This window comes from Salminus brasiliensis, chromosome 25, assembly GCF_030463535.1.
Source record: "Salminus brasiliensis chromosome 25, fSalBra1.hap2, whole genome shotgun sequence".
NCBI lineage: Eukaryota > Metazoa > Chordata > Actinopteri > Characiformes > Bryconidae > Salminus > Salminus brasiliensis.
Genome location: NC_132902.1, coordinates 18,028,587 through 18,053,481, shown reverse-complemented (window position 1 = coordinate 18,053,481; position 24,895 = coordinate 18,028,587). Strand labels below are relative to the sequence as shown.

At 40.7% G+C, this 24,895-nt stretch overlaps 1 protein-coding gene across 5 annotated transcripts in view; it reads right to left on the bottom strand.

Moving 5' to 3' along the window:
• kcnc1a (potassium voltage-gated channel, Shaw-related subfamily, member 1a) overlaps window positions 1–21,020 on the bottom strand; it is a 48,376-nt gene extending 27,356 nt beyond the window's left edge. For 4 of the 5 annotated variants that reach the window (XM_072671759.1, XM_072671761.1, XM_072671760.1 and 1 more), the window contains exon 1: window positions 19,626–21,020. In XM_072671759.1, coding sequence (XP_072527860.1) covers window positions 19,626–20,195 — 570 coding nt within the window. In that variant the 5' untranslated portion in view covers window positions 20,196–21,020. The remainder of the gene's footprint in view (window positions 1–19,625) is intronic. The other variant, XM_072671758.1, reaches the window with a different exon arrangement.
• Between the last annotated feature and the right edge of the window lie 3,875 nt (window positions 21,021–24,895).

Below are 24,895 nucleotides of genomic sequence, written 5' to 3'. Positions count from 1 at the left end.
ACTGACAGCACCCCCAACCACGTTGCTGTTTGATGCCTGTCCTTTAAGGCATGGCTTCTGGTGCTGATACTCCATCAAGCTGACTCTGTGGGGACCCATCGCACACGAGCCAGAGTCCCTGGGGCTACAGAGCTGCCAGAGAGAGGGTCAGAGATCCAGCCATTGGAGACCAGTGCTGGCCTTTCGTAAATGTCATGGGTCATGATTCTCTTCAGAGTGAGATGAGATTGCTTGGGCGGGGGTGGAGTGGTGTTGGTGGGATAAGTTAAGGGGGAGGGAGTGATGGTGTTGATGGATGTGTTTTTAGTAGGTAGTCACAGGCACCTGACTGGAAATACAATACTACTTATGGACCATGGTGAAGGCTAGTAGCATGGTAGTATGTTTACTCTAATGCTGAGCTAGTAAAGTAGATGTTTGCAGAAGGTTTCGAAGTGGATGTGCAGTGGTTTGGATGCTCTGTTTCTGGGATGCTCAGTATCTGGAGCTTCTGAAAAAAATGTTTAGGAATGTAAAAAAGGTTCTTCTTCAATCTCATTTGATTAAAAAAAACATCAATTAAAGCAAATGTGGACTATTTTGGGCCTAAAGGACCAAATTCTTGCACCATGTGCTTTACTGCTCAAGCACACCTGATTCCACTCACCTGCCAGGCTAAGTAGGTCTATTAGGCTATGTTCAAACTATTCAGTCCTATTGCGGTTTTTGGTGTATGTAGGTTGCATCCAGATTGATTTTTATGTGGACTTTCTTTTAACACAAGAATTGACAAATATGTAAAAAGCAAGGATGGGTAATCATCCTGAAAGATGCAAAACCATCCATTCTCAGCACGCCACTCCAAACAAATGTTAATATTGTGCTTGAGGGAAGAGTTTCAGAGTAACTGAATATTCTACTGAAGTTCAATAGTCTCAGCTCAGACGTCACTGTTCTGGCTGACTTTACAGTGTCTCAAAATAGAACACACTTCAGCCTAAACTGTGAAAGTCTAATTGCGCTCACAGTGTTGTCATCTTGCATCTTCGTTTTCCAGAGATGCTGGATGATGGCACTAGCATCTGTCTGTATTCAGTATCAGCAGTTTTTGTGTTCCTGCACTGGGATGTCTACTTTCCATTAGTTTTCCATTAGTTCTCTTTACACTCTCTTATATAATCCTCCATGTCCTTAACGTGTTTAGACTACTGGAAAATCCACCTCTCCAAAAATACATGGTGATATTTTTATACTCTGCAGTGTGTGCAAGCAGATCAATTATTCATCTTAAAACTTTCTTTGCATAAACTCTTCAAAAACCAGGCACTTACACATAACAGGAACATGACGAACAGGGGCAGTTCAACTGCAGGCTTTCTACAGCGCTTTCTGTGTGTATTTGAACACATGACACTGAATCCGGACCACTCAGCTACATTAGTTGGCGATAATTCAGAAATGTATTCCACTCTATGCCTGGATTACTCTGCTTGGCCGGTCTGCGGAGATGGCATGTGTACAGAAAGAAGGGCCATAATGCCTCTGTGCATTAGGCGTCATTATTTTCCTAATGTGGAGTGAGCTCTCAGCCAGGTTCTACTTGTCCATGCAAAAGTCCATTTTACTTTTAATGAAGGAAGGATAACAGCCACTCAGAGGACAGTTTTCAATGTACCAATATAGGCCTGTAGATGTGATAGATGCAGTATAAAGGGAACTGCAAGGTTACAACTCATGGACACTATATGGACAAATGTATTGGGACACCTGCTCATTCACTGTTTCCTCCCAAATCAAGAGTTTATCCTGTTTTTGTTGGAGTAACTGTCTCTACTGTCCAGGGAAGGCTTTCTGCTCATTTTTGAAGCGTTGCTGTGAGGATTTTATGGTATTCAGCAACAAGAGCATTTGTGAGGAATGGAATGAATTTTGCATGATCCCCACTCTACCTCATTCATCACTCCCCAACTCATCCCAGTATTGAATGGAGCACCATCATTCCAGAGACCACAGTTCCACTGCTCCACATCTCAATGCTGGGGGGCTTTATACCCCTCTAGCCCACACCTGGAATTAGGCATGGTGCCAATATGTTTATGTTTATCTGCTCCAGAGAGTCCTATACTATCGCCAATACTTCTCCACAGGGACTAGACAAGCTGTCAGCAATGGGTACAACTTAGAGTAGCTGAATGCATTCATTAAAAGGGTTATCCACAAACATTTTGAGATAGTGTATGTGAACTGTTCCCATCCTTGTCATGAAGACTGGATTAACAGAAGTATTCATGACTCCAACCTTGTTTTTGACCATTTTAGTTTGGACCCCACTGTACAAAACCCATTATTCTGATTCTGCTAACTGCTTCTAAAAGCAGCTCCATTAGGTTGCCACTACACATTTCTGTCCCGCCAGTCAGACAACAACATTTCAGCATTAATAGCTCTGGTCAGTGCGGTCAAAACATTGTTTTCATGTGTAGGCTTCTTGCACCACAGCAGTACATTATACTGTGGGTGTGCTCTTTGATTACCTCTACAAGAAACATGCAATATTTATGCTCAGTCCTTTCTGTTCTTCACCTATTGTTAATTTTTTTTATAGACGGCTAACGCCAAACTCCTCCTTTGTCTCATACACTGGACAGCCCTGCTCATTAAAGCGCCATAAAGGTTTAATGATGCTCTCCCATCCGCTGCTCCCTGAGAGTATGGTCATCAATGCAGGTGCCCGTAAGACATCTGAGAACATAAAACACACAGACGCATCAAAGCAGGGATGCACTTGTGGGCAAACATGGTTTCCAGGCATCCAGGAGGGTATTTGTGCCTTGCTGGCTAACTGGCAAGCGGAGCTGTGAAAAATCATGTGGCTCTAATCTCAGTGTGAGTTTACACCAACATTGCCCACATTTCTGAGCTGGGGGAGCAACACTGTGATTTTGCCACTGCTCAATTATCACTGAATTAGTACTTGTTCATGAACTGATTATGTGCTAGCCATGGCCAACAATGTTGCTTGGACAATGCCCTTGAAAACAGGGTTTCAGTGGTACAGGGTTTCCTAGGTCATTAATAATTGGCAGAATGAATGAATGACTAGGTAGGTGGGCTTCAGAACACACAAAATATCACTTTTACATACTGTGAATTTCAAAAACTCAATAAAAAAGAAGGGGTGTTCAAAACCACCATACTTTGAAGCGAAGGCCGGGGAAGCAAGTGGGTTTCGGTGCTAGGCTAAAAGCTAATGCATGCCGAGTGGCTTTTAACATCTCTCCAACATCTACTCCCTTGAAAACTACTTCCCACTACTACAGACACTACATTCCTGTAAGTACCCAGAGAGGACAGCAACACTATCAATAATTACAAACAAATTACTGTAGAATACTTGTTATACTGCTTAAAACAAAACTATGCTTGGCTATGAGACTCCTATGAGCGTTTGTGGTGCCGTTAATCAGACAACAAAAGCAAAGCTTTTTATTAGACTAGTCCTTTGTAAAAAGGAAAATGAGTTTCATTCTGAGGTAGTTTTTAACAGACATTTAAAATTATTTTAATGTTTTTTACATTAAAAAACATTTTAAAATCAACAGTAAATATGTTCTTCCATTAGCATCTAAAGCCTCTCTATTAGCATTCTAAATGAGACCTTGGGCAGACCCAGAGCAGTGTGGGACACCACATGTCACATGAGCTTGGCATGCATGTCAAAGCCTCTAGTGGCCTGGCAGGAACAAGTATGGAGCAGTTGCCCTGGCCATGTGTAACACCACTGTACCCACTGTGGAGCAGCAGGAGGGAACTTACTGCCATGGTCACCTCCTCCAACATACTGAATCTGCGTCATCTTGTGTGCACACACACCCACACACACATTTTTGTTTTTAGGACCTGTGGTCACATATGCGTTAGGTGTGCAAAATACTTAGAATTTGAGTCTGGCCAGATCCAAATATCTCTCTGAGGCCTTCAAAAAAGAAGCATGTAGATGCAGAGGAGTCTGGAATAAGATTTAGAAAGATCCTAGAACAATTATAAATCAGCCGTCTACTAATCTGTCTACTGATTAATTGTGAAGACAAGTGGAAAACATTGAAAACAACTGGCAACATGGCCAGGTCAGGTTGTCCAGGTAAGTTCAGCCCAAGAGCGGACCACAAGATCATTTGGTTGGTCCTGATGTTGTAGGCTATCCCAGTTTTGTCATTTATTTAGATAAAGTTAAGATATATTTGTCTTGAAATGCCCAAAACAAGTACATATAACTGTGTTCCTACATACATACCTCTTAAAAGCAAAGTGTTATGGAATACAAGCAGTCACCCTGTGTGAACTGAACAATACAATATGGCCAGCCTAAACAGTACAGCCACTGCAGACACTCCAAATATCCCCTTGAAAGATCACTCTGTATGTTCAGAGGCAAATCACAACTAGTTCTTAAACCTAGTTCACCAGTTTAATATGTTGATCGCATGTAGAACTCATAGACTTCGTTTTTCCGTTTATTTATTTCCTGTAATTAACAAAAATCTTGTCTGCTTCACATTTAAGGTGACTTTAATGTAATTTTTTGGAAACTCACAGATTTCAGGTCATTCTAACTTCAATCATGTGGCACTATACCTATAGACTTACATATCCTGCCCACAAATTCTAAATGTACACAACACCTACACTAACCCAAAATTAGTACACTTACAGGCACACTAGAGCTTCCAGGGCTGACCTTTCCTCAGCAGCAATAATACTAGAGAACTCATTTTCACCTTCCATGGGTAAAGCTTTTTGCCATTTTGCTGCAAATCAGTGATAACAGAAAATCAAAGAGTGTATTAAGGGAATCGTGTCAGTGTGTTTTAACTTAATCTCTATGTGTTGTATGTAGGGGTGAAAAAATATTGATCAGGAAGTATCAGGATTTGATGTTTTGCAATACTGTATTGAGTTATAATGAATATTCTACAGGTAAAGATTAGTGGCAGACAGAGGTCAATTTTGTGCAGTGTTTAAACTCTGACCACTAAAAAGCAGTGTTGCACTCTGTCTTCAGATTCCAGAGTCAACTTCTCCTTTACTCAGATTTTATACAGATGACTCTGTTACTATTGACTTTGTTATTATTTGCCTAAACTTTGATTGCAGTATATTGAATCATATCCCCTGTATGATACCATGATACCTATTGCTGTATTGTGTACACTGGGCCTCACATCTCCAACAATTCTGCCGACATACTTTAATACCCCTTTTACAGCCTCCATCGGTCACTGTCCTAACTTTTTCCCCCATACAGTGCCCCTGCATATTGTGTTGCCAGGTTCTTGTCAATTGACAGTCCTAATTGTATTTGTACCACACACTGATTACCATAGACAGTAATGATATTGAGATGTTGACTTGTATTAAGAAAGGAACTGGATAATTATCCACTGAAAACACCTTCTACACAAGGTGCTTCAAATGGGTCTTCAAGCAATGTCTGTAATAGAGATGTGAGTGTGTAAAGGTTCTTCCCACTTACACATCACTATTACAAACACAGGTCTTGGAACCAAAATTCAATAAAATTTATATAGGCTTTTTTTTTTTTTACAACAAATGTTGTCACAAAGCAGCTTTACAGAGATTAGGCTCTAAGACTCTTTTGAGCAAGCAAGTGGCAACAGTGGCAAGGAAAAACTCACTCAAGTTGAGAGGAAGACACCTTGAGAGAAACCAAGACTCAAAAGGGTAAGCATCCTCCTCTGGTCAACACCGGCTAGCACAATAATAAGCAAAACAGGGAAAAAATGAACAATAAAACAAAACTGAATCAAGAAAAAGTCATTGTAAAGGAGCGGTTTTCTATGCCATTGCTGCCTAATTCTAAAACCTGGTCCTATTCTACACCTCGTGTCAAGCTGCAGTGATTCCACCTGTGTACATATCCATTATACACCTTTACACAGTCCACTCATATGTATACCACTCCTTCATTTCTTTGGTTTTGCCCAGTGGCAAGGCAAATATTGATGCACAATAAAGTGTATTTGCATTGAAGCCGACGCTGCTTTCTGCTCTACTGTTTGCGTCTGGTTCATGTTGCTCCATTCACTGGGTTTTGGAGGCCAGGGGATGAGGAACCAGTTACCACGACAACTCGTGCATAGCAACAACTCTTTTGTCTGCACATCCAATCAAGCCTGTGAACTGGGAACATTTCATACTCATTACACCATACAGTAGGGGTTGTCTTAAAGAGAAATCCAGCCTTCTCCTGCTGCTTCCACAGGAACATACATGCCGGGTGTGATTTATCCCTCAAGCACAGCCTCGTTTCCGTCCCTCTCCAGCAGCACTTCCTGCCTCCAGCACTCAAAATGTGCTTTGTTTTTTAAAAGAGTCGCATGCATTGTTCTATTCTGGGAGCTCCCATTAGAATAAAACTTTCAGAGGAGCTTGTGTTGTGGCTTGCATATCTGAGTGGCCCTAACTTCAATTAATTATGCGCTAACATGTTACAGCTTTATGGTTTGATTTTTGTCGTTAATTAACAAATTCAGGACTAGGCAAGCATTCGTAGCCTGTATAGCCTCAGATTTTTATGCCTTGTGGCAATGTAGTTCTATATAATATTTAACTCTTTGATGTGGGAAAAAGCATACTTTTTTTGACTCTATCCTTCCAAAAAAAATCTAAAAATCTACTGCCCTTCTAATAAAAATGGGAAGTGTTTAATGCTGCTGTTGCAACAGGTGCATCCATTGTTAAAAAAATAAAATTTTTGTTAAACTATTCAAATGTTCTTTGAGGAACCCTCATTGAACCTTTTTCTTCTAAAAAACGTTTCTTGAGGGTTCCTCAAAGCACCTTAAGAGGTTCCTCCTCAGTTTCAAATTGGAGAACCTCCAAAAGTTCTTTAAGGAATCCAAAATGGATCTTTGGTGTGATGCCTTAGAAGAACCACCTCTCAGGACACTGAAATAATTTATTATAAGTGATAAGTGAGTTTTGAGTCAAAAGGTTTTTGCTATGTACAGATAAATGAACATCCTTTTACAGGACTGAAGGTAGTTCTACTATGGCTTTGCCTCAAGACCCATTTTTGTCACCTTTATTATTAGGAGTGTATGTTTTTATTTTATGTAGCTCTGGATCAGAAATAGCACTTCAGACCAGCTTAAAGCTTATTAAGTCTCTAGTCGAAGGATTCTTCTATCACAGTCCAGCCCCGCCCTTGCTATTCCCCAGGCAACATCCTTTAAACAAACTTCACTGGCCTTAACCTCCATGGGTGTCCCAGTTTGAGCGTCTGACACCCATGCTCCTGGCTGGGCTCCGCCAGGGCTATTCACAGCTGCCTCCTCTCTGGAGGCACTGCCCTGGTGCTTTTTAAAAGGGTGTCCTGCTCCACTTACTGCTCCGAGGCAGAAATGGGGGAGATGCGGGGGTGCTGTGACATGGTTAGAGAGATTTGGAGAGTGTTCTAGAAAGGGAGGGGGGAGGCTGTCTGCTCTGCTTTGCACTTTATCAACCGAGGCTGGCAGAAGAGAAAAAGTGTAGAGAAACATGGTGTGTAGGTTCCTGTAGGCATGAACATGTCTAAATGCATAATATGGTTTCATGAGTGGGCTGTGATCAGATCAGGCCTTGTTTTCAATAAATGAATGGTCGACATGTGTTTGTGTGTGTGTGTGTGTGTGTGTATTCTTGCACAGTCAATACTGGTACAATAAATCCACTCCTACAGGGTTCATGACAGTATGGTCTCTTCCAATGAACTTTGGAAGATGGTACTGGTGTGTTTTTGTCTGTGTATACTATGTTGGATATCAGATGTAAGCCTTGCTATGTTATGCCAACTATTAGTGTAAGCTTATATCACCCACCCAATATAATACTCTATAAATTGCATTTCTATTTTGTGCACATGTTTATGACAATGCCTTCGCAACCCACCACCACCCCTTCACCTCCCTTTATCTTTGCCATATCTCTCAGTCCTAGCTTCACTTATTAGAGGGGGGTCTGGCCTTCTGCCACAAAAACACCATCCCAAAGTTCTGTGCGGATGGCTGATGCGTCTGAACTCACAAAATGGTCAAAGAGATGACAAAACAATATAAGTAAGGGTAACTGGCCCCACCCTTAAAGTCATGATTTCACAAAAAAATGCCATTAAACTTAATGAGACACTACAGTGAGTAACATTTGGTGTAGCATAGTGGGTAACATCACCGCAACCCTCATGACAGACTTGGGGGTCGGTTCCCTGGCCGACCAAGCACACCATGCTACACCAATAAGAGTACATAAGCAAGACTCCTAATGCTATGTTTGACTACCTGCTTTGGAGAGCATTATTAACCCTTTAAATGACAAGGGAAAGTATCTAAGATGTTAGTTAAATTCTATGTGCTCGTTCAAACTTTGGGCTCAAGATACACTCAAGCTCAGCTCAGAAAAGGTTTGGCTCTGTATTTGATAATTTAACCACCCTGTCACATAACCTCAGTAGAACATTTCTGACACTGTAAACAAATACGGCTGCCTTTGCTTGGCTACAATTATTCTCCAGCTTCTAATTTAAAATTTTCCATTCCACTTGGAATGGTGTAGGAGCTACAGGTGCCAGAATGTAACTACGGCTCTGTTTTATGGTGGACTCTAAACTTTGTGCTGAGAGATAAGGAGATAACTTTACATTTTTTGCATCTTTAAAATGTTAATTTCAAACTTTTTATGTAGTCATGAAGTTTCACTACTTTATGATAGTAAAAATTACCATAGTATTCATGATCTGCCTTGTCTGCACAGCTACTGCCTGTTGATTCCTTATATTGTACAGATTGTACAGATGAAAAACAGCTGAGTTGCTGAGTAATGGTCACACTCCCAACTGCTTGTGTCAAAAGAACTCACTCTGTGGAGACCCTCACAGAGAGCCAGAACTCACCTGTGAAAGGGTTAAAGGGATATTCTGAGCAGACTACTATGATGTGGGAGCAACGTTTGAGCACAGTGTTATACACAGTGTTAATGATGCAAAGCACCAAAAGCAATTTAGTACTAACAGTGCCCCCACATCAAAAAGCCTGGTTAATTGGAGTGTCTTAGAGAAGATTTCAGGGGGGATGACTGCAGAAAGAATTCTCCTAACACCCCCCATATCTACTCAAAAGTCGTTCCTTCCATCTTCAAGATACTTCAAGATCATCAAGATGAGTTGTTCCTATTCTGTCTGAAGTGTCCCCTAATTTCTAATGATCTTTATTGTGTTTGTATATAAAAGGTCACACTATTATGACAGATTAGATGTGGATCAGGCTAACATTAGCATGGTGGCAAATTTGCCACTATCATGTTACACCTGCTCACTTTCAAATAGCTACAGCAACACAGTCCAGCTCAGAAGCATTGCAATAAGACTGGAAATTCAGCACTATGTAGCAGCTCTACAGAACGTCTGCAGCACTCTCATTATGTTGAATGACATTTACAGCATTCAAGCATGTCCAACCTCACAACAGTTGCTATGGAAGATTGCATTTGTGGGTGGAGCATGGATGTGTCACTTCACCAGAAAATTTGTGTTGTATTATTTATAGGTTCATTTAAATATACCTCTTCGTGAATCTGGACTGTTTTTAAAAATAATCAAAGTGTATCGTAATAAGTTTCAGCTCTGCTCCTTCGTGAGAAGATCACTGTCAGCAAAACAGACAGTAGGATCGCTAGCATGCAGGCTTAGTAATGGGACTCCTCCCTATCTTTCTCCATTAATTAACAGGGCCTGGGCTTTGCTCTGCCACTGCAGCCTAATTAATGCTAATCGTTCTGAGATCCCTCCAGAGACGGGCTCTGTTCAGCATTCAGAGAGTGTGAGAATCCTTGTTATTCCATGCGATCCGTGTCTTATGCTGCCACACAAATCTCATTAGCTACTTACAGTACAGTCAGATGGGCAGCCTGAATGCCAAGTTGCATGTGTGGTTTACTGTATTGTTTCTGGCCACACTCACTGACCGTGCCATGTTTGTCAGTCAGACAGTGTTCTGTTTAAATTAAAGCTCACTATGAACTCAATGGAAGCCTGCTAGTACATAAGAAGACACAAGACAGTATAAAAATTACTCACTAAAACAAGAGGAGTGAAGGAAGGAATGTGAGATAGACAGACAGAGAAGCCAATAAGGCGAACCAAACAGATGATATTTACTCAAAAACAAATGTAAATAATGGAACAAAAATAGCTTTTCTCCTTCAGTTTACTCCATCACTGTTACATAAACAGCTTAATATGAATACTGGCACTGTAACTAAACCATCTAAACTATGTAAGTCCATTCCTGCCACTTAAAATAAAGAAAACATTTTTGCATTAAGTGAATTGCTATGTCATTACTTTAAGATGTTAAGCCATTATTTTTTTAAATATAATCTCATTTTGAGATATTAAGTCATTTATTTGAAAACCTATCTCATTATTCTAAGACACTAAATCATTATTTTAAATTCTATTTTAGGATACTATTTTAGGAGTATTTTGAGATACTATCTTATACTTCTGGTTGTAAGTTATTATTTCTGAGATACTGTCTCATTTTGAGATGATACGTAAAATAATTCAGAAACTATCTCATTATTCTTGAGATACTCAGAAGTCATTATTTTAGAGACATTAAGTCATTTTGAGATACTCTGTATTCTCAGATTGTATATCATTATTTTAAAATATTAAGTCATTATTTTGAGGGGCTAGGTCATTATTTGTCACTATTTTGAGATTCATTCTCTTTATTTTGAGCTTCTTCTCCATTATTTAGGTGCTTTTATACTTTTGGAAAGGAGAAAATGTGTTTTTGTCAAGTGGCAGGAATGGACTTCCACACATTACAGAACATTCAGTACAGAAAAAGGAAAAAGGTTAACTTATTTATGATAATGTAAAGAGAAATTAGTACATTTCTACTAAGATTCACTCTGAAATGTGCACAAATTCTCCTTATACCACCCATTTGGCCACAAACAGCAAACAAGCTCTCTGTGTTACACTGTTAACACCTCATAGTTGGAATACTGGACCTAGTTTAGATCTTAAACCACTGCCAACGGAAATGAGTGTCTTATAAGCAATGCACATTTCATTTCTGGAGAAACACTATGAGACTCATACTGTTTATAAGTTCAGCATTTCAAAAGCCAAAACCCTCCTGTGTAATATCCCCTGAGAGATTCTAGACTCATCTATGGCCTGAATGCCGCACTGGCAAATGCGTCTGTAAACCCTATAAGCTCAGTGTGATAACAGCAGATCGTCTTTAGTGTGCTTAATCCAATAAACTGTACTCAGCGACTGCATTTCTGATCTGCACTCGGTGCTGTTTATTTGTGATTTCTGCACTGGCAATGGGTCTCCTCCCCTCTACAGCTCCTCAACCCCATCCGTAGTCTCTATGGCAACCAAGAGCAATCTGATGAGCCTGGGCCTTCTGAGCATCCTTCAGATTTGGCTGCCATTCACGTGTTAACTCCAGCTGAAATTCTACCCCACCTCTCCCTGTCTCTCTCTCTGTCTCTCACTCATGCTCTCTCTCTCTCTCTGGCCTTTTGTATGATTCTACCATCTGTTTATCATCCTAACTGCATCCTGGCACTTGATGTGTTTACTTTGCAATAGCACTTGACTCCCAGCATCTATATTTTCCATGACCCCACTGACACTTGGACATTTAGTTCTACTTCATTTTAAGTTCTACACTGAATAAAAAAGATACAGACAGTTGCAGTCATAATCACAATAAAAGGTGGCAAAAGGGTTGTCTGGAGTGGAGGAGAACCCTGAGGAGAACCACATTAGGTTCCCTTAAGAACCTTTTTAAAGGATTATAGAATCTTTACATCATGTAAAGTAAAAAAAAAACCTAGAACCATTACCATCTATGGAGGTTCTTGAAACTTTAAGAATTTACAAAAACACACTATATGGACAAAAGTATTGGGACACCTGCTCATTTATTGCTTAAATTAAAGGTATACAAAAACGTTTATCCTGCTTTTGATGGAGTAACTCTACTGTCCAGGAAAGGCTTTCTACTAGCTTTTGGAGCATTGCTGTAAGGATTTGATTGCAGTCAGCAACAAAAGTGTGCTCACCCCCACCTCACCACCAACTCCAAAATTCATCCCAAAAGCACTGGAGGAAGCACCATCATTCTAGAGAACACTACCTGTTCCAGAGAATCCTATTTTATTGGCAGTACTTCTCTATAGGGACTAGACAAGCTGTGTGTGGGCATTTGCACATCTTTGTCAGCAGTGGATGCAACCTAACGTAGCTGAATGCATTAGTTAGAAGGGGTGTCCACAAACATTTGAGGATTTAGTGTAGTTAATCTATGAATTCTTTATGACTTATGACCCAAGTATTCTTGTGGCAGTGCTGAAATGTTACTAGGACTGAGGACATGCTGGTGGTATGTGTTACTTTGCAAATGATTCAAATGATTCACAGACAGGCTACATTGCTTTCTGTAAATTCTTTATGACGGCAGTTTTGCTTCTGTAAGAATGGCCCACTTCGTAATTGGTTTGTTTACAGGATGTGCCGGTCAGTTGCTTTGGGAACAACTCCACTGTGGGGTGGTTGACTGAGTGCCGGCATGGCGAGCTCCACAGGGGAAGCTACTCTGCTGCCTGCAGAGCAGGGGGAAAGGGTCAGAGTCAGAGAGAGAATCCACTGAGGACAGAGGTGATAATGTGTGAATCCTCCCCTACTGCAGGTACAAGAATGCACTATACCTGAAGTGAACTCTAACACTCTCTGGGAACAACGAGAACAGCAAGAACAGTAAGAACAACCACTACAATAAACAAACACTAGCATCAGTTTCTGCTAATAATAGCCTGTCTATCTCTCTATCTCTCTATCTATCTCTGTCTCTCTATCTCTCTATCTATCTCTGTCTATCTATCTATCTATCTATCTATCTACCAGCCTGTCTGTCTGTCTGTCTAACTAACTAATCTGTCTCTTAGTTAGTCAGTCAGTCTATCTATCTGTCTGTCTCTCTGTCAACCACCACACTTTCCTCATGCAATACTGCAGGGCAGCTGAAGGCAGCTGTCGCTTCAGTGGAGTCATTGAAAGCTCAGAGCAGCGGGGTAACCCCAGGGGCCGATGGGAGCTGGGAGTTGCTGAGCCTTGGACATATGCCAATTTACTCACCAATGGACAAGCAGGCAGGTGCACTTGCGTATCGACCAGCACATTAATAACTAACAGCTTTCTCATTCCGACCTGGGGAAGGGCCTGTTGGTGCACGTTATGGCCAAGAGACCCACGTGGGAACAGGAGGCCACATGACAAAATCAGATAGTGAGGCGGGACAAAAAACAAGAGTCACACTGACAGGAATTGATGGGGGAGTAACTGAAGTAGCCAGTTCAGCCAGTATTGGAGCCACTTACTGTACCTATCGAAAAGGTCTACTCTATTAAAAGCACATATCAATGCAGAAGTACACTGCAAGCAAAGCGATTCTTTGACAATATTGGAAATGTTTTTGGAGATAAACAGAACCATTTTTGGGAGGTTCTAAAAAGAACCATCCATAACTACATGATGTTTTATACAGCTAACTCAGTGTTACCTCTTGCTTCCATTGCTGTGTACCAGTCAAATAGGTCAATTCCATAAAAATTATATCAATACAGAAGTACGCTGCAAAAAGGGTTCTTTAACAATAGTGGAACTGTTTTTGGGCTAATGTAGCATGTATGTAGCATTAAGCATGTATGTATTTACAGGGTTCCCACATGTCCCAGAAAATCTGCTGGGAAAGTTGAGATAGGAACCAAAGAAGCCTCACATTTGGAAAACACCAAAGGATTTACAAAGGCATCTATGTCTTATGGAAAAGATTTGCATATAGTAATAATGTGTGTTTAATGACACATTCAGTAAGAGGCAGTTTTTCCCAGTCACTTTGGTGCATTTCTCGAATCATCCTGAACAGTGAGTGCATTTTGTACAAACAACACTACAGATTACAAAATCCTTAGTTCCTGTCTTTAAGTATTTATGTCAATGCATACGTCAGTCTTGTGTTATGGTTCGTTTCACTTTATTATGAACAAAGACAGTGAAAATACTTCATGTTGCCAATATATCAGTATTAATACTGGCCAGAAATGTATTGTTTATTATATATATTGTTTATTTATTGTTACATTTATAATTTATTGTTTTTTATAGCTTTGGACTACACTGGCAGATATTGGGCTAAATACCCCACACTAAGGTACTGTATCTGTTTGTTTAGATAGACCATTACAGGTTTTCACAATTGTTTTGGCATAGTCCTCAAACAAAGCTCAGTGTATTACCATTTTAGGTTTGTCCTATTTTCCCATAGATTAACTTCAACAATACTGTACTGTATGTGAGAGACTGATTGCAGGAGATAGAATGCTTAGATGCACGTCTAGCTTATTTTATAGAACTGGTTGATTATTTGTTGAGCTAAAGCTCTCCATTATCAGTGAAACTGATTTTTTTTAAATTTGAATTAAATGGATCCACCTGAAAGCTTATCACATTTACCAGTCTAGAAAAAGATGTATAAAGCCTGGTTCAGCACTTCTGAATGTAAAGACATTTGCAATTAACTTATGCCTATGTGATTTTAGGTGTAGGACAATTCAGCAGGGTGAATAATACATTTTGATAGACATAACAAAACCGACTGATATTGTGGGAAACAGCAGACAAATTAAGAAAATATTTGCATGATTATGCTAAGGCATTTGCTATTTGTTCAAATTGAATGGATAATGGCTTTTATGATGGGGACAACAATACTCATTGTTTTTATTTTGTCATGCAAGAAGGTCATGGCAAATGTCCTGAAGAATTGGTTCTTAGAGTTGTCATGGTGTATAGAACAGCTGTGTCAATCAAAGGTTTTTCCCTAAACCACACAAGCTGAGAACCATTTAGACATTAGCATCATTCAGGATGTATATGTGGACCAGCAATTCCCCCACTTCTTCCCTTTAGTAACTTAGCACATTTCATCTACAGATTTCCGATTGTTTACAGGAGATAGATTTCCCTGTCATACAAACTGCTAACAACAAAGGGGTTTGACGACAATTGGATGCTGCATCTTGTTGCTGATTGCATTTCTGGTAAATTGATGGCTTTCAGCGAGGGTGTAGTGGAAGTGACAATTACTCACTCTCTGCGACCGCGCAGTCACAGAATACAGAAAGCTCCAGCGAAGTTTGTCACGTTTTCTGGCACCTCGCGAGAAAGAGCAGCATTAATCAGTTTCATTTGAGCTCTGAAACCGTTGCCGTGGCAACATATTCCCAAGACATCCACGGGGGAAAAGCAGCATCTCGTCTGCCAAGGACATGAATATATCAGGTGCCTGTGGGAGACCAACACAAACAGCTGCTAGATGAGCTACAGCCTCTCTCCCATCATCCCCGGGCCTCTGCAGCCCCTCACGTTGCAGTGCATGGGGCACTGTAGACATGGCTCCTGGCTTCAGTGTTTAGATAGTAATCCATTCAGTCATATGACTCACGTTTCGATTAATTCAAACACACGCAGCGTCACGCCGGCCCTTAGTCTCATGCCTGATTCACGGATAATGAGAACTCTTTTGAGCTGAATTGTGCGGATCTGATTCAAGAACCGCATGCTGATCAAGCAAAACACGCCGCAGTTGTGCTCTTCACAATACTGAAATCATAGTAGGCTATTCTTGGCTTCTACGCACTTCAAAGGGACACAACTTTGAATCACACTACCAAGGGCCAACACAAGTTCAGTGAACATGCAGTTTCTATATTTGGATCACCGCAAAAAAGGGCTGAAGTTCATTCTCTTTAGAAAGACGTAATGAAAGGACATCTAAAACAATGCCTTAGTATAGGTGAGGTAAGTCCTACAGAACCAGTTCACCAGACAAAAGATCACGCCCAGAAAAAGTTCTACACTACACAAAAATAGAGGTGCTTTAAATGGTTTCTTTAAGCGACATCATAGAAGAAACACGTTTGGTTCCATGAAGAACTATGTTTGTAATAGAGATGTGTGAGTTTACCTATTTAAAGGTTCCTCACACATCTCTATTACAAACATGGTTCTTTATGGAACCAAAAGTTGTTCTTCAATGGCGTTGCTGAAAGAACTGTCTGAAGCACCTTTATTATTAAAAGGTGTTGATTGAATACCAAAAAACATCCTTTGACTTGAATTGCTGTGAGGATTTGATTGTATTTAGCAACAAGAGCATTAAAGAGGTCAGGATGTTGGATAATCATCACCCCACCTCATCCCCACCTTATCTTTTCAGAGAACAGTTTTCCACTTCTCCACAGCTCAATGCAAGGGGGCTTTATACCCCTCTAGCTTACACCTGTCATTAGGCATAGTGCAAACAGGTTCATGTTTATCTGCTCCAGAGAGTCCTATTCTTCTGGCAATACTTCTCTACATGGATTTTAAAAAGCTGGAGGCATTCATTAGAAGGGGTGTCCACAAACATTTTTTGGATATAGTGTAGAAATCATCTGACTATGCATTCCAATAGTTCTCCGAGTGTCCATGGTTCTATAAATAACTTGAGAACCCTTGAAACATTATTCTCAAGTGTGTATAACTCAAGCAAACTGAAACTCTACGCAGCAGTCATGCGTAATGAATGTTTACTTAAAGTAGTTGGAACACTCTTTCTTCACAGTGATGCCATAAAAGGTCCCTTTTTGTCTCCAGTAGAGAAAAAGATATTTTGTCATGTAATGGATCCACACAAACCAAGAACCATTTAGAAACTTTTATCTGATGGTCAGCGTCTAGCTTTTTTCCTGAAAATATTCCCAAAGAAAACATAACCAGACCTAATCTCCATCTGGCAAATTGCACCACATTAAGAACTTTACTGTTATTTACTGGAGGCTTTATTCGATTGATCGCCTCCATCAAATTGTGATGCATTTTGTGCGCCACACTCTCGCTTATCATGCTCTCTGCAGCTGATTCATCAGCCTCCATCCTGTCACCAGCTATTAACACCATGCATCACTACATTACCAACCTCCTATCACTTTCCCATTTAAGACAGTACTGCAATCTTCTGCTAGCGTGGCTGGTTGAGCAGTCGCTGGCTTGTTCTTATATAAAGTGTTTTTAAAGGCTTTCACTGGACCTTTGTCAGTTCAAATATATTTAACAATTTATGAAATGATGGGTCTAATAAATTGTGCTGGCCTGAGTTTTATAGATGCGTTGAGTGTTTATAGTGCAGCCCTCTACTCTCAAACTCTCAGACTTTGACAGAACATGAAGGAAACCACAATGGTAGCATCTCTTTTAGGCCCAATGCACCCTGTACTGTTACAATTAAAGGTGATAAAAAGGGTTGGATGTATGTTATCAGATGTTTCCATTGCTTTTATTGAGTAGGGTAACACTCTGACTGTACATGCATGCTGTTGGAGTAGATTTGGAGAGATGCCAAACAAGTTCTTTAAGCCGTTAGACGCTATATCTAAGCCCACACTTTCATAACTACATTACTGTCTTAATAAACATCAGTTTCATAGGTCCTAAAATAGAACCCAGGGGTACTCCTGAATATATGCTAAACCAAAAGATTACAAAGTAAATCTGTGTTTTGAACAAACAAATAACAAATAATACATATAAAGTTCAAGAGGTTAAGGAACTCCACTAAACTGGAAATTACTAAATTGAAAGGTTTTTTAGAGAATCAAATGCAATCCTCCTCTTAAGCCTTTTGTCCTGCTGGTTTTATTGTAGTAAGTCCACTGACCTCAGCCTGCCCCATGAATGAATCTACCTTTAATTAGACAGCCTAAATAAAGGCTTAATAAAGAACACACATTAATTGTTTTCCCAAAAAATCTGTAAGTGATTTACAATCCAGTGGTCAAGCCTTGGCACTGGCCATTGTGCCCTTGTAAAGAAGCAAATTACAGCATAAAGAATGTCCAGGCTATTGGAAAGACTCTGAACACTGCCTGCCTGCCTGTCAATTTGTTCTACTGTTTGGACAGCAGGGTAAATGGCGAGTTAGTTCATTTATGTCACACAAACCTGAGCTATGTACATTTAAAAAGACTTTCTGCTTCAACAGGTCATGCATGCACAGGCAAAATGTCACCGTACTTAATAAAAGCAATGGAAGTATCTGACATCAGTGCATGCATGAGCATATATAGACCAGTCAACTCCTAAAATATAGGTGCTTCACATGGTTCTTTGAGCAATTCCATAGAAAAAACACATTTGGCTCCATAAAGCACCATGTTTTATATGTCTGATTTGGAGGAACCTTCTAAATATCTATAGAAAAAATGTGAAGGTTCTTCATTCTCACAACTCTCTATTACAACCATGGTTCTAAGAGCAAGTGTGTACAGTATGTAGTAACATAGTACAAAGAGCTACAGTTTTTCATTTAAAGAATCTCAGCATAATAGAAAGCTTCTGTTTATTTAGAGCCATACGTCACAGCCAAAAACCTGTATTTTTAAGAGTGTACTGAAACGCTAGGCTCGCTGATACATCTGTGATGCGTCAGCTCCATGTGTGTGTCACCACTGGAAGCAGCATGGGCACATAAATAAAGAGAAAAGACTTCTCCTCGTGATGCATTCTCTTTAATCTAACTCCCGGAGAGGTTAATTTGTGTATGAGTGCGCAAGCATGGGGAGCCAGCTCACGGCAGGTTGCACAGCAGTGCACTGTAGGCATGGAAGCTGTGGATCAATGCAACACGATGCCTGGCTAGATTGCATGTTCCCCAAGGGTGAACGCCTGTAATCGCTGTAAGGCTTGATGGATGGCTTACGATGACATTTCAGCCGAGTGCTAAAGCATAATAGCATGACATGAGACAACCAGTTGCACATGAACCTAGAGAGTGTAGTCTTTGAGAAACTGCTGTTTCATACATCACTATAGCAAAGCAGTTGTGTATCGTAGTGGATAACAACACTGCCTTCCCCATGGGAGACTAGGGTTAGATTCTCCAGCCAGGCTAGCACACCATGCTGCACCAACGTCAGCCTATGGGCAAAGACTGGAAGCTCTAAAGTTTGTCCAGGAAAGACTTAATGCTCCAAGAAGTTCTGCTTGGTCTTAAGCTGGCCTTCTTGGTCATTGCTATTGTACCTGGAGTAATACTACAGTAATAAAGGTGCTACAAAGGGTTCATTGAATGATGCCATGGAAGAACCACTTTAGTAAAAGAGCTGTAGGTATATAGAACTTTTCAAATGGTGAAGAACCTTTTAAAAGGTTCTTTGCACATATTTCTCTTTTGCAAGTATAGTTCTTTATGGTACTAAAAATGGTTCTTCTATGGCATCGCTCAAAGAACCCCTTGTAGCATCTTTATTTTTAGTTGTATAGTCATATTAGCCAAGTTGGCTAAACAGATAAACAGCTTGAATGTAAAGGATTGCTTACATATCACGTTGCTGTCTTTGCACATTGGCAAGACTTGGGTTAATGATGTTACGTGAAACCGATTGATACGTTTGATTGGCACACATATACCTGCATGAAACGAGCATGGTGCATAGAAGTAAATCTCTGGTCCTTTGTCACTCACCCTTGCATATTTAGAAGAATAAGGGTCCTCAAAGAGTGCCCAGACCCGACGTTGCCAACGTTGCCACAAGCCCCCGGCTTTGCCGTCAGGAGCGTCCCCCAAGGCCAATCTCTTGGTCATTTCAAGCTCCTCGTCGCCGTCGCCTGGGTCGCCTAGGCCATCCGCTTCCGTGTCGTCGTTGCCCATCTCGGCAGGTCCCCCTCCGAAGCTGTCCAGTGCCTCCTCGGCCTCCCTGTGCTGCCGGTAGGTCATCCAGCAGCACGGTTCCACATCCGTCTCGTCGATGCCCCAGAAGGCGAGCTCCTCCTCGTAGAGGGGCCCGCACACGTCCGCGGGGCAGTGCAACTTGCCCGTCCGGTAGTAGTTGAGGATGTGGGCGAAGACGCCCGGGTGCCGGTCGAAGAAGAACTCGTCGATCTGGGCGTCGTAGTCGAAGTGGCTGTGCGCATCGGGCTCCGCCAGCCAGGCCAGGCGCGTCCCCGGGAGAGTGCGCAGGGTGCTGCGGTACGTCTGGTGCCGGATGCCGCCCACGTTAATCACAACGCGGTCTTTCTCGTCGCCTTGGACCATCGCGTCGCTCAGGCATGTCTCGGCTAAGGTCCGGGGGTTACCAGCGCTAAGCTCGCGACGGCGGACCACGCTCACACACGCGTAATCGTGAAACGGGTGGAAAAAGGAAAGAAGTCACAAGACAAAGCGCGCCGAAAAAGCTATCGAGAATTACGCATAGCTTATGCAAACGAGGTTGCCTTAAACACCTTTCAGAAATATGAAGAAACCAGTGGGTTCCAAAAACGCTAGCCTCCCACGAACGCACGAAGCGACACGCCAAGAAGCAGAAGCTCCAGCAACATCATTCTCCTCTTTCACGAAGCCTGCAGAGACGTTCCAGTGGAGGAAAGGAATGAGCTATGAAGAGGATGGGGTTGTAAAGGGACAGCTCGCTCCTCTTCCTCGCCTCATTCCCTAAATGCACAGTCTTTGAATGTCTCTCCTCTTCTCCAGTCTCAAAGCCCAGCCACATGCAGCAGTCCGGTCCACAGCCGCTGCCTCCTCAGGCTTGGCTGGGTGGTCTATGGGGAGGGATCACATTCGCTATGCAATTTAACAAGGTGTTTGTTTGAGGATCAGTCCACAACACTAGCAAACACAAGGGTTTTCTTGCAAGCAGGCAACAGTTATCACGCCGTAGGACTGGTCATTTACCTTGCTATTGCGGAGTCCTCAAACTGAATGAAATGTGTCCTCTCCATTTTCCATCTCCCCCAGAAGCAGTAGAATCCCTCAGTGTTGATAAATTGACGTATCTCTGTTGTATCCTGGTTTCTGTCTCTACAGCAGAAGAGGAGCTCAGGGTAGTCACTGCTGCGGAGCACCAGCAGCTCTTACATCTGTGTTACACCAACGCGCAGGCGCAATGATTTAATGGCTTCGAAATTTGAAGGGTTTCAGCACCACCGACAGCTCCACGCCAGAACGACGCATCCCAAAAATATATCTGGGCTTAGTGCTTCTTTCAGTCCCAGTACAGTCTCATGCAAACGTTTGGCCACAGTACACAGCCTCTGAATATCTTTACAAACGTCTATAGGATGTTTAGCTCAGGAGAATGTAAGGGACAAAGCTTAAGTTTGTGTCCCTCCTGTTAGTCCATGAGAAGATTTGAGGTATTTTGGACCATTATCCTTATGTAGAATCCACCCTTTTCAGCTTCAGCCTTTTAACGGATGGTTTGATATTTGCATTCAGGATTTCATGGTATATTTTGGAATACGTTCTTCTCTTCACCCATGCAGAATTGCCAATTCCACTCTCAGCAACACAACGTCAAAGCATGATGGATCCACTTCATGTCTCACAGTTGGCAATGTTTTACTTTCACATGTATTTTTGCTGATTGTGGCTAAATAGTTCTATTTAGACTTCATCAGTCCACAGCACTTGTTTCCAAACCTCCTCCGGCTTCTCAAGATGTTCTGTTGCATACTGCTACATCATGTTGAGTATGATGAGGACAGCACATGTTAGGTTTTCATGTTTTGACTCTTCTGTAAATATTATACTAGCTCAAGCAACAGTGCACCGCCCTCTTAACTCAGTTAAACCTTTATGCACATTCTTTATGATCATTTTTATTGACCTTTCCAGCAGATGAACAGTGCATTCCAAGAGTTTCTTGGTTCTCCAAATCTCATCTTGACCTTCATCTTCAACAACAAGTGATGAATCATGCTTACCAGAATGCATTGTGCCAACAGTGAAGAGGAATTGTGGCTTTAGACATTTTAGACAATTATATGCTTTCATTTTTGAAGGCCTAAAGCAAAGTCCATAAAAGCAAAGTCTGATGAGTTGAGGTGTGAAGCGGTCAGTGGTCTGCACAGAGCCATTGTCCTTAAACACCACCCCCACCACTCCTCTTCCCAGTGAACATGGGATGAATTGGAACATCTATTGCATGCCAGGCCTTCTCATTTAACATCAGTGCCTGACCTCACTAATGTACTTTTGACTGAATGGGCACAAATTCCCTCAGACTCACTCCAGAGTCTCTCAGAAGAGTGGTGATGGTGATGGTAGTGGTGGTGGGGAGGTGGGGGTTGGGGGGGGGTAATATCCACGTCTGAGCACAAGTTTTATGTTCTCATCAGCCCCAATGACATTTTACTGTCCAAAACTCATTAACTCAGAGTACTACCGCTGATCTGGCCTCTGAACTCACCCTATCAATCACTTAAGTCTAGTAACGTCTGGTAGATCTATACTGACGTCCACAAAGGTGTTGATTGTGTGTCTAATGTGAGAAATCTGTTCCGTTGAGGCCGCACAGTGAGATTTCCAATCAACTACTAATTCCTAAGGAACAAAAAATAATAACAGCAACATAATTATAATAATTATCACACAAAACATTGAACACATATTCTGGTCCAAACTAGACGTTTTCATATTTCTTGTTTAGTGGTTAATGTCATAGCTCCATCTTGTGGAAATTGATGTTAATAAAATCTTACTGGCCTAAAAAGCAAGGGCTATAAACTGACTTAATAACATGGACCAGCATAAAATGTTTATCTTATTTTTGTGTGTCCAGTATTATTGAACTGAGTTATGATCAGCATAAAAAAAAACAATTAAATAATAATAATAATAATAATAATAATAATAATAATAATAAATCAACTTTTTACACATTATTAATGCTGCAAGCTGAAGCTAAATAAGCTTGTTTCAATAGCTTATATTATTTACAGTGCCTGTTAAAAATATTCTCCCCTTGGAAGTTTTATCTTCATGAACATCCCCCATCCCGTGAAGCATGGTGGTGGCAGCATTAATCGAACTCCTTTAGAGCAGTCACAGATGTCAGTCAAGTGGCCGCCTTCTTGTTTAGTGGTTAATGTCATAGCTCCATCTTGTGGAAATTGATGTTAATAAAATCTTATTGGCCTAAAAAGCAAGGGCTATAAACTGACTTAATAACATGGACCAGCATAAAATGTTTATCTTATTTTTGCGTGTCCAGTATTATTGAACTGAGTTATGATCAGCATAACTAAAACAATTAAATAATAATAATAATAATAATAATAAATCAACTTTTTACACATTATTAATGCTGCAAGCTGAAGCTAAATAAGCTTGTTTCAATAGCTTATATTATTTACAGTGCCTGTTAAAAATATTCTCCCCTTGGATGTTTTCCCCTTTTATTGCTTTTATAAATGGAATCATGGTCAATATCATTTAGCTTTTTTGACAAGACAAAACCTCTTTAATGTCACAGTGAACAGATTTCTACAAAATAATGTCAAATTAAACACAAATATATGATGTAAAATAACTGATTGCATAAATATTCATCCCTAAAATTCAAAAGTGACAGACCTAGGTTAACAGAGGTCCAGGCATTTGGAGCTAGTAATCTCACAGTTAGTGAAATGGATTCACAGATCAGTGGATGTGTCTCACGTGATTGTAGTATAAAGACATCTGGAAGGTCCAGTCAGTGGTTAATCAGTATTCTTGGCAGGAATGGAAGGAATATGGCACATGTGTAAATCTGCCTAGACTGGCCGTCCTTACACACTGAGTGACTGAGCATGAAGGAGACTACTGAAGGAGGCAACCAAGACACTTATGACTATTCTGAAGGAGTGAAACACTTCAGCAGCTGAGATGAGAGAGACTTTGTATATGACAACTGTTGCCTGGCTTCTTCACCAGGCAAAACTTTATGGAAGAGTGACTTGAGTACAGGTCGCCCAAAGGGAGATGCCAAACACTGCTCATCTTCATGAACATCCCCCATCCCGTGAAGCATGGTGGTGGCAGCATTAATATAACTCCTTTAGAGCAGTCACAGATGTCAGTCAAGTGGCCGCCTTCACTAGTCTCCTCCTTGTTGGTGAGGACGGCTTGCTCTAGACAGATCAACACATTATTCCTTCCCTTTCTTAAATATGGATTTAACTGAATGTTCAGTGATTTTTTTGTATATATCCCCTGACTTCAGTAACCTTTTTTATTTTGGCTTCATGGTATACACACATGTTCATGTTCAGGGAATACTATGTGCAATATCCCACCCCCATGTGCAATTAAGAGTCTTTTACTGTAAATAATATTGTTTATTGCTTTTTTAATTCTTATCTATATTGTGTGTATATAGTGTAAATTATTTATTTATCTAAATTTTTGTAACTGAGTGTCCTGCTATCCCTTTCTGCTGTTACACTGTGAATTTCCCCACTGCGGGACTAATAAAGGACGATCTTATCTTATCTTATCTTATCTTATCTTATCTTATATGTAGCTCCTGTCCAATAAAAAAAGCATCTCCATTTTTGTTCAGTTTTTAGTTTTCTCCATGGCTTGAACCCTGTAGCGGCTTTTGGAAACTGTAAATAATTCTGGATGAATAGACCAATAGAAAAACTCTACATTACTTTTTCATTGACTTCCATTCAAAGTTAAGCACTTCTACTGTAAAGCCACCATTTTGGAGATGTTTTTCATTGAACAGCAACCATGTATATATTTATTTATTTATTTATTTATATTAAATTGCCATTACTTTATAGATTTTTTTTTACTTTGACATAAACTTTTATATAAAAAAGCCCAGTTATATTGACCATGACTCCAGTCATAAAAACAGTAAAAAGGGACAACATTCAAGGAGGTGAATACTTTTAACAGGCACATTAATTATGGACACTAACATATACATTAATATCAAATGGTTATTATCTAAAAAAAGAAAGGTT